The sequence below is a fragment of the Haliotis asinina genome, chromosome 16, assembly GCF_037392515.1.
Source record: "Haliotis asinina isolate JCU_RB_2024 chromosome 16, JCU_Hal_asi_v2, whole genome shotgun sequence".
In the NCBI taxonomy this organism is placed as follows: Eukaryota; Metazoa; Mollusca; class Gastropoda; order Lepetellida; family Haliotidae; genus Haliotis; species Haliotis asinina.
Genome location: NC_090295.1, coordinates 44,428,936 through 44,440,393, shown reverse-complemented (window position 1 = coordinate 44,440,393; position 11,458 = coordinate 44,428,936). Strand labels below are relative to the sequence as shown.

General features: G+C 40.2%; 1 protein-coding gene across 1 annotated transcript; it reads right to left on the bottom strand.

Annotated features, from left to right (window-relative positions):
• Positions 1-3,471: 3,471 nt before the first annotated feature.
• On the bottom strand, positions 3,472-11,149 carry LOC137267813 (sodium- and chloride-dependent glycine transporter 1-like). Its single transcript, XM_067802248.1, has 13 exons — positions 11,029-11,149; positions 10,442-10,573; positions 9,282-9,576; positions 8,818-8,950; positions 7,429-7,563; positions 7,151-7,254; positions 6,575-6,699; positions 6,014-6,126; positions 5,172-5,303; positions 4,943-5,042; positions 4,532-4,632; positions 3,855-4,025; positions 3,472-3,600 (listed from the first exon to the last, which is right to left on the bottom strand). The coding sequence occupies exons 1-13, from the start codon at positions 11,147-11,149 to the stop codon at positions 3,472-3,474; spliced, it is 1,791 nt and encodes a 596-aa protein (XP_067658349.1).
• Between the last annotated feature and the right edge of the window lie 309 nt (positions 11,150-11,458).

Here is an 11,458-nt window from a genome sequence, read left to right as displayed (position 1 = left end):
CAGTTACGTACCTCACTGTATTGTGTACCTCATTGTGATAGTTCATGTTTTGGAAAAGTTTACTTAACCAACCAGTAAATAAGTGTAATCTGGATGAGGTGATCTTGGTCCTGTTGAGATGACACAATTAAGGCTAGATGTATTTCTTCAACTTAACAGAAGGCAGATGATACAAAGTAATGAAAGTGTTCCACCACTCTTCTTACATGGTATATATTTCCACCGTCCCTCTTCTTACATGGTTTATATTTCCATCGCCCCCAGTGTAATATTCCAACAATGAAATAAGTTAATTTATTGTGTTTGATACCTGCCCTAGTTCATTGATTGTTTGATACCTGCCCTAGTTCATTGATTGTGTTTGATACCTGTCCTAGTTCATTGATTGTGTTTGATACCTGTCCTAGTTCATTGATTGTGTTTGATACCTGTCCTAGTTCATTGATTGTCTTTGATACCTGTCCTAGTTCATTGATTGTGTTTGATACCTGTCCTAGTTCATTGATTGTGTTTGATACCTGTCCTAGTTCATTGAATGCATATTTAGGGTGAGATACTCATGTCAGTTTAACTTTTGTCTTTGATTGGGGTGGGACGTACGGGTGGAACTCTGTTCAAGGTAATCAGTAGTTTCATTATTAGTCAAGGTAATTTATGTTGTTTTACATAATCATGCAAATTATTTATGTAGAATGTAGATAACTTGTAGAATGTTGTCATTTTTTATTACAGTATTTGTATTTGGGATTGTTAGCTTCCCTGCTAAACAGCTTGGCAGATGACTTCGGTCTGCTATGGAGATGCCGTGCTCTAGTCATTAGTACCCGAACCGCTGTGATACATCTTATATGAAGGCCTTGAAGCTTTGGCATTGAAATCTTGCATTCTTGTAGTTAGTTTGTAAGAACTGTACAGTATAGTATTATATGCAGGCAAGCATCGTTTTCTTATGAGATATTTCATCTTACAAACATCCGTCCAAATATTTATGACATGTATTCTTTATATTTGTTCCAGTTAAGACTAACATATTCATGTTGACTTTTCAATCAATAAACATCTTTTGCCTTAAGTTATGTACAAGATGACGCTTGGCTCACTGTTATAACCTACCTTGCTCAAACATTTGATATGTATGGTTCTTTAAATATTTCCTTGAAAGGGGATTTATTTTTAACCTGAATCTGTGAGTAACAGGAATAATTGCATAGACACACATGCACACAAAGCGCATGCACACACACCGACACACATGCACACATGCAAGTATTATGTTGTAGTCTCGAAGCAATTTTGGATTGGACAGTTATTATATATTAGCATGGAAATACTGTTTACAGTTTTCCATCGATTGACAGTAGTGAAAGTTACGTTACCATAATAACCATTACCCGGTGTTTTGTTCGGTTGTTGAGTACTACCGTTATACCGTATTTATTGCAAAGGTCATTGATAGTGGTTAGAGTAGTTTCAAAAACCGTATGAATTTGCTCAGATGTTCGATGACCAAAGATTGCATCTTTGTTGCATGAAAGAATACCATATTTTGAAAGTAAAATAGGTAGGAAAAGGAACAGGTATTGAATAAAAACAGACTCGGCATTCGTGACCAACTCGTGTTATTTCGGGACCTGCCGAAGAGCGGTTACGGAAAGGGGCGAGTGGTGACGAATGAGGAATCGGCTCTTTCGAATGAGGTCATAAACATACTGCACATGGCAGTGTGTATGTTGCATGCGCAACACGTTGCTTGTTATATTTGAATAAAAAAAAATATGTCACTATCTGGTTTATGTTTTTATTTCTGGGAGAAGCGTTGAAAGTAGGCCTTGGGAAATGAGAGAAGCCCACTGACTCTGCAATTAGGATATATGCTATATGTGATATTCTAGGTAATGCGTTACAACAATCACGGTTTATTTTTTTAAAAAATGCTTTAAATATGTGCATTCGATGTAATGGCACTTCTACAAATTAATTATTTTATGTTAATTGTTTATGCGTGTACGTGAAAACAGAGCACAGGTAGTCCCCAGTTACTTTGTATCAATCCGATATCCGCAGGCTTTTCACTATGGAGTTGTGCAGGAGGCAGTAAGTAAATCATGGTGGTCTGTACAACGACCTGGGTGACGAGGAGTACCGACTTGGTAGATGAGACATTATAATTATTATGAGGCTGAATTCAAGACCTGCCCTCCTTGCATCAGGTGCAACCTATGACAAGGACCCAGTTGCACCAGGCATATTCCATTTGTAACGCAGTGTGTTAAAACAGCAATATTAATAATCCAGCAATGTCACGACGGGGGAAACCAAAAGTGGGGAATAGAACCCAGATCTTCTACGCCACGAGCGGACGCATCCTCTATCCGATTGGCTTGTTTGATTAGAAAGGGCAACAAGGCACAAGCCATGAACGATGTCACTAAGTGGATGGATATTTGATTAACTGTGGGCTTAATTGGTTGGGAGAGTTTTTGAAATATGAAGACGCGGGTACGGTCTGGTGATGCACTTAGAGTATGAACATTTGGTGAATATATCAAATAACGTTACGTGGAACAGTTTTTGGTATAAAAGAAAGAACAAACTCCTAAGTCAGGGAGACCAGTTTCCGGGACAGAACTAGAAAAGGTCGGTTTCAGGCATGAGTCAGCAATTCTCCTAAAGGACAACCGCGAGTAAATCTCCAAAAGGCCAAGGCTTTAATAGCACCGCGTGGCCACAGAATCTCATCTCTTTAAAATGAGTTTCCAGCAATATCACTATCGCACTTTGTACCCCTTTTGATGAATCGAACTTGTGGCCTTACCGTGTGGCGATGGGTCTTATGACTACGGGGCCTGTTTGCCAGCTTTTCTGGTGGTGTGTTCTGTGATCATTATCTGAAATATCCCACTTAGAAATGTACATAATTTATGTATGCCTTCCATAAGTGTCCTTCTCCTATCTCAGTGTTTCAAACACTGAATTAGAACTGCACATTTACTGTGCCGACAGAGGACGCAACATGGCCAAAGCATCAACAACAAAACCAAGATTGTTGCAAGATTTTATCTAGATCGGGTATAGGTATTCAGCATGAACAAACAAGCAACGTGGATAAATTAAACGGTTCCCCACCAACAAACAAACAAAAAACAAAACAACAGAGGACAAGAAAGATACACACATCCACCACACACACATAAAAAGACAACCAAAAACAAAACAAAAAACAAAACCCAAAACAACCAACAAAAACAACAAAACATTCCAACAAATATCGATGGGGACAGTGCTTTTACAGCCTGGAGAAGTCACCTTCAGTTATTTATGACAGTGTTATTACAACAGTGCCAAGCTGCTGTGAAACTCCTCGGAAACAGTGCAAACAACCGAACTAATCTGCCACACTAAACAATCAGAAAGGCTGAAATCAAAAGATCTCTATTTATCTAAAATCTAGTATGAACAATTCACTTTATTTCATGAACTATGGGCGTCACTGAGCAGTATTTCTTTTGTCTTCATGTCCACCTCGTCCTTCCCTTCTTCAGTCTTTCCACCAAGTGCTGGCCCCCATTCCTTTCTGGGCTTTGTCGCTTTGATTAGCCTCTGTAAACACACTCGGACATATTATTCTCATCATAAAACACGTTATAAAGAAAAACAAACAAAAAAGGCACCAAAAAAGCTGAAATAGCAAGACACACCATGTTGCTGAAAGCAGCATAATAATTAGAGTTTCGTAGTGTTTCAAGCCTGGGCATTTTAATCTTAACGGTCATGATCTCCCCAATATTCGACGGTATAACGGAGAAAACTTTATATTCTAATTTCGTTGCACCAATTTTTCTTGTGATACTGACCTCTTTCAAAGACCTATCCTTTTCAGTCCAAATGGCCAGCACCATGCCTACAGGTATTGGAAGTAACGGACATACAGCTATCAGCCAACCAACTGCTTGTGCCCAAGAAGGGAATTCCTTCCCACCAAGAGCTACTGGAGACATGCTGGTAAGTCCCGCAATAAGCAAAACCTGTACAAGAAACGACACATTACACCTACGTCATTCACAGAGTACGATCAATAAAGGCATTGATTATTTTGTCCAAACATATTCCCCATCTCAGTTCCAGTGTATCTGTTCACATCAGAAACATACACTGAAAACAAAGGTTGGAAGATCTAAACGCTGAGGGGGATCATCAGAGCCAAGTCCTTCAGGATCCTGGAGACCTTGCTACAGCATAATGACCCTGCCAAGAGTAGTCATTGTTTTATATTGTGTCACGCGCTTAAAGTAACTTTTATACGGTATTCAATTCGGTTATAGTTACCATTACGTCTTCTTCAGCAAGATCTGTGAACCCTGTATTGAAACTCGCAGTCTTGCACTTTAACTAACATAGTTCAAGGCAATACAATACTTTATCACAGTATACAAAGGGATGTAGAAACCTATTTCTTGGCTGGGTCTCTATAAATTCGAGCAAGCACACTGAGGAAAAATCCCACAGGTGCCTATCTCCACAGAGTACTCACAAGGACGAACAGGGGCGTGGCGACTAGCCACATGGGCTTCCAGACAGGAGACACTCGGTAGCCAATCATCATCTCCAGATCATCATACAGACGGTTTACACCTGTATACAAGAAGACAGTTTGGGCTTTATCAACGACTCGTGTCAACAATGATCTATTTTTGCAGTATTTCAGATCTGGAGTGATTTAATTCGGGGGTTCTCTGTAGAGAGATCCGTGGTTCGAACCCTACGCAAAGTACACGTCATTGTTACACATTATGATGACGTAATGGGTCAGGAAATCACTGGAAAAACTGTATACAACCCAAAGCATGGTGTGTATCGATGAAAGTACAGACAAGCAGTAAACACAAGAAGGTCAATAATAAGTCAAATGCCTTAATTATGTAGTGCTGGGAGAAAAGCTTACCATATATCCACGCTAGAACCAACATTTCCGACATCGCCAGAACTACAAGTGAAATAGTCCCGACGTACCAGTCAATCAATGTCAGCACGTAGATACCACCCTGAAAAGATAAGATCACGACCGAGGTGAGTAAACTCCTAAGATGGCCAATCTCTTCGTGGTAAGGCTTCGGGTGTTTATGCATTAGAACAAATTGCGATTCATGACACAGGTATAGGAATGCACTTACTTGTGTAACGCACGTCAGCCCTAAAATAAACCCAATCAAACAGACACTAGCTGTAACAAGGAGCTTCCGGTGTCGGAGGGATGCTGGGAAGGCGTCGGTGAGGGCGGTGACAATGGTCTGGACGTGGACGAACTGATAACGAATAGTTGTTAGATGTAGCATTTAGTTAAATGTAGTGATGGGAGTGAGACTGAGTGAATTTGGTTCAAGTAATCCAATTCAAAAGGACTAAGTCTTACATGTCATTTCTCTACATACTCTCAAGTTGATGTTTAAGAACACCAAAATATATCATTCACAAATATACACTCACAGTTTGCAATGATATGAGAAATTTTCTCTTCTTTGATAAGAGAAATTTCAATCGTATCGGACAGTCTTTACAAATTCAGTGTCGTCTGTCAACAATACAGATGTGATTTCTCCACTAAAGTCAACTGCCCAGTTTTGTCCAGGACAAGTTGAATGTCCTTGGACGCTGCCATTACCGATCCTAGCCTGTCATTCTGGGACCTAGGCTGTTACCAGTCCATAGCAAATACACACATCAATACATATTTTATTCTGATGATTATTTGTAGGAGACAAAATAAGGCGCTTCCAAAAGCTGAACCAAATATATTCCCATGACATCTATGAAGATAGAGTGACCTCCCTTGTACTCCAAACCCAGAGCACTGCCTCATTTGAATTTTTAGTAACTCATGCTTGTCGTAAGAGGTGACTAGCGTGATTGGTTGGTTAGACTCGCTGACTTGTTTGATGCATGCCATCGTATCCCATTTGGTCATGAGTTTAGGGTGCTCAAAGCTCCTATTCTCTGGTCGACGCAGGTGGCTTACCTGACTGTCAAGGCCCACAATAAACAGCATCAGGAAGAACAGACACGCCCACAACTGCGGCAGCGGCATTGTCGTCACAGCATCAGGATACGCCATGAAAGCCAGACCAGGTCCTGGGAACCACGAGACACAAAACACAGCTAGAGGGGTTCAGACAAATAAGAACCGACAATTGAAATAGAGCGGGACCAGCGGAAAGGATGAGGTGACATTAGGTCTTATTCTCTTAAGTGTTCAAACCCTGGAACTCTCATGAATTTACAACGTCAGTGCTAAATTATGCCCAGTCTTGACTATCAAAGTAGCTGATCTGTCCCTTTACAGAACCAAAAACGTGTGCAAGAAATAACACACGCATACATGCACAGGATAATCCGAAGGGGAATTTTGCACTTTTCATGTCCTAACCACTCATGGGAAATACACAGAACACATCCAGGCAATGATTAGAGCTGTGAAGGAGAAGATGTAAGCGATTCTGCAGTGAGATATTCGTTTTAAATATATGTAATGGGGACCTGAACACCAGCCTTGCCATGACAACTGAAATATCTCACCCACCTTCTTTGACTACCTCCGAGATAGGCAGGTTGGACTGGTGGGCCATGTAACCCAAGAACACGAAGATGATGAATCCTGCAAACCAGCTGGTAAGACAGTCCAGCACAGGGAGCACCAGAGCATCTCTGAGACAGAAACAGATCGATGAGGCCAGTTCAACTGGCAAATCTATAAAGTGAATTTACAAACAGCTTTATTTAAAAGACAAGAACGCGAGAGACAAATCTATATTATGTCTTATAAAATGACGGAAAATATTTCCGTGTGCTCAGTGTAAACTTACTAATTATTAGTCAGTTTATCCCTTTCCTGGAACTTATTTTTTTATACCGCCCAGAGGTTTTGAGGGCAACACTGTTGTTTGTGCTGCCTTGCCGTTGGTTTTGTAGTCTGTAGCATATTTATAGCATTACAGCCTTACCTTGAAGAAGTTTGAAAGTCATGACTGTGGACTCTTGCCTGCCTGTACTATCGTATGTGGTATGTCTATGCAGTTACCATGCTTATATAATATTTACAATATGATGCATTGACAATCAAAACGATGCGTCGGAATGTTGTACAAATAATTCATACCTGTAGCAGTTATTGTGAAATTTGTTGTAACTGGATAGGGTGACTATTCCTCCATTGCCGATTCCCACAGAGTAGAATACCTGAGAAGCAGCATTGCGCCACACCTGGAGAAATACGTCATCAAAAGTTCATCTGCATTAAATCTACTTCACAATGAGAAGTGGAGAAGACGAGAGAACAAGAAGAGCTATCCTCATGGAATAAGACTCAGTACGTGCAAATGTTTGAAACACCAATAATAGCTATGTGATTAGCGTTATAAACATAGCTCTCTTAACCTTTGCATCCATGAGTTTCGTCCACTGTGGTATACTATAGTACTTGACTCCTTCTACAGCTCCCGGAAGTAACAATCCACGAACAAGCAGAGCTACCAAAATCATATACGGAACGGTGGCTGCAACGTAGACGACCTGGGAATAAAATGACAACAGTAATAAACAACAATGAACAAGTGAATAAGTTACTATTCATTCACCTATATAATTGCGAGTTGACTTGGTGTGTGACAACTGTACGTCCTGAACTTAACGCATGATCATCGACGATTTACGAATTCATAGTCGTGTCACGATTGTCATGGAATGTAGGGAAGGTTATACCTCATGGTATAGAAGGAAGGACTTACACCTCGATAAAGAAGGAAGGTTATATACATCGATATAGAGGAAGGTTATACATCTCGATATAGAAGGAAGGTTATACACAATGGTATATAAGGAAGGTTATACACCATAGTATAGAAGGAAGGCTATACACCATGGTACAGAAGGAAGGTTATACACTATGGTATAGAAGGAAGGTTATACATCATGGTATACAGAGAAGGTTATACACAATGGTATAGAAGGAAGGTTATACACTATGGTATAGAAGGAAGGTTATACACCACGGTATAGAAGGAAGGTTATACGCATTGGTATATAAGGAAAGCTATACAGCACGGTATAGAAGGAAAGTTATACACTATGGTATAGAAGGAAGGTTATACACTATAGTATACAAGGAAGGTTATACCCCATGATATACAAGGAAGGTTATACACAATGGCATATAAGGAAGGTTATACACAATGGTATATAAGGAAGGTTATACACAATGGTATATAAGGAAGGTTATACACTATGGTATATAAGGAAGGTTATACCCCATGGTATACAAGGAAGGTTATACACAATGGTATACAAGGAAGGTTATACACAATGGCATATAAGGAAGGTTATACACAATGGTATATAAGGAAGGTTATACACTATGGTATAGAAGGAAGGTTATACACCATGGTATAGAAGGGAGGTTATACGGATTGGTATATAAGGAAAGCTATACATCACGGTAGAGAAGGAAGGTTATACACTATGGTATAGAAGGAAGGTTATACATTATGGTATACAAGGAAGGTTACACACAATGGTATATAAGGAAGGTTATACACCATGGTATAGAGGGAGGTTATACACAATGGTATATAAGGAAGGTTATACACCACGGTATAGAAGGAAGGTTATACACTATGGTATAGAAGGAAGGTTGTACACCACGGTATAGAAGGAAGGTTATACGCATTGGTATATACGGAAAGCGATACACCATAGTATAGAAGGAAAGTTACACACCATGTTTAGCTGTCATCTGTAGTTCTCGGGCTTCACACATGATAACCCTACCTTGCCCGACGACTTGATGCCCTTTATAAGACTGAGGAGGACCACCAGCCAGGCTACCAGGAGACACACAAGTAGCTGCCACCGGATACTTCCCATGTCTCCTATTCCCGAGGACATCTGAAGCACGTGGTATCTGAAGTACAAATATTAAATATATTTTATAGATATTGAAATAGTAATGGTGGATTACTATTCTTTGGAATGTCATGAAAACATTTATTGACTTTGAATGTCAAAGCATATAATTTCACAATTTAAATGTTCGGTAAATATATGTACACAGAAAGGTCGCACCCATTACAATAAAGAAGTTGTCTCTTCATAAAAAAAATGGAAAGTAAATATAGCAAGAGTTTTGCCTTTCAGTGCTCCTTTTCGCCACTGCATTTTTGTTATAGGTTTTAACACACACAGACATACATCAGAATCAAATGGTTGACCACATCCTACAACTGGGAACACACCTCCAGTACTCTTCAGAAGGGGTCACTGCTTCGTCAGTAATGTGAACTAGTTTGGAGAAGTTAGCTGTTCCAAGATAGGACAATGTTGTATTAACAAGAGTTTCATTTCCATGCAGAGGCAAGTTGGACAGGTTTGTCCGTGTACGGCAAAGGTCAGTGTTCCACTCGTTATCACACGTGCTCCACGGAAGAACTGAACTGAATGACCCAACGAAGTAGAACAGAGTCCAAGCCAGGATGACATTGTAGTAGACGCCGACGATGGAGATGAGGACAACCATGCCGTAACCTATACCTGGAATAATGATGTAGTTTCTATATGACTATAACATCTTGTACAGGATATGCCGGTGACGTAGTGTTAATCACTGTCATGGCATCCTTAATTACAGCCAAACGAACAAGGAACACAAGCCCAAGACCTGCATTTAACTGCTTGTTAAAGAAGAATAAACAGAATGCAAAGCAGTCCTTTGATTGTAGCTCACTTAACCTACACCTCGCCTTTTTACGTCATGTTGAAGAGTTGAAGTTGAAGTTGGAGAGCACCGATGCCTTCTTCGATGAAAGAAAACACTTTATCCATATTACCCAAATAAAGTTACTGACAAAGTCATTGATACTTCCGGTATGGTCCGGAAATAAATGCCCCCTGCATGACAAAATCATCAAACCAAAAATCCTTGGTAATGATGAACACTTCTGGTTAGTCTCATATCACTTCTGTTTCAAGAAACCTGCTGACTACCAAGCCACCTAACTTAATATCAATGTAATAATATCAGATAGAAGTTTGGAGCTATGTTGAAACGCAAAGGTGAACCCAGAAATCAAACTAAATTCACAGCGTGTTCATTATACCAACAGTATAACTATAGTGTAAACCCATGTTACGTCATTGTTAGAGCGCTTTAACCTACTACCACTATCAATCACTCATTAATATACTTAAAACAATTATTTTCGACACACAAAACTTCATTTCATGTTTCCAGAATGTATTTCATGGCGCGGAACATCAACCATCTCATCAGCCCATGACTGAAAGCTTCCCCTGATAAATATAGGAGCCGTAAACAATTATGCTTCCGGTGTTTACCCTAAACCATGGCAGGATATGCAATGTACTACAAGTACAACAAAGGAAAACGAACACTGACCTTGAAACAAAGGGCAGATAATCCACACTCTTCCAGGTCCAAGGTTGGAATATTGAGAGTACATCAGCTCCACCAAGATGGCTGGCATTCCGCACAGAAACATGGCCAGGAAGTAGGGAATCAGGAAGGCAGCTGTCATGTTGTTTTGTGTGAAAATACAAAAAAAACCCAAAACATTAAGACTCTTTTCGATATTGTTCTTTGTGCAATTTTAGGTAAACCTCGGCGAATATTGCAACTTTGTTGGAGCATAAATACCATTCTACGAAGTCATAGAGCCTATTATTTTGCAAATGGCACCTCTTACTACCATACAATGGTTGTTGGAGGCTGACCCGATTGTGAAGATGATCAACATTGGTACCTTCAGTGTTACAAGGTACATGGCACGTAGGTCCCTTGTGCCGTTCCCAACAACTTTTATTCTGGGAATCATTATTTTGTTAAAACGCCAGATTTAATTTCATTCTCAATAGCTTGTACTTTGGTTACCATTGCTTGAGCACAGAATATCTTAAAGAAAGGAACATATTGCGTTTTGAATTGAGGTAATGTATAGTACTGGTCTTATGAAAGGAAACACTCACCACCTCCACTGTGATAACAGATGTAGGGGAACCTCCATATATTTCCCATGCCAACCATAGAACCTATCATAGAGAACAGGAACTCCAACCAGTTGGACCAATTCCCTCGATGTCCAGACATGGTTTTTCAATGGCTTGGCTGAATAGAAAGACGACTCGATACGGTGTGCTCCCTCTTTACACTGACACTACAAAGCTAACCAGCATGAATACCACGAGCAGGACACCCTCGTAGATCCTCGATTGATCTTCAGGAACCCACGCTTGTTCTAAGGGGCGACTAGTATTCCACTGACATATGCAGTGTGCAACAGAGCTGGTGTATCCTACCTCTTCCCACGTGAGTTTACAACTTAGAAAGACTGCTGTTTCAGCACTTTGCGTGGGTACACTGGTATGGCGTCAGGCGACTGGAAAGTGTGCCACAGCA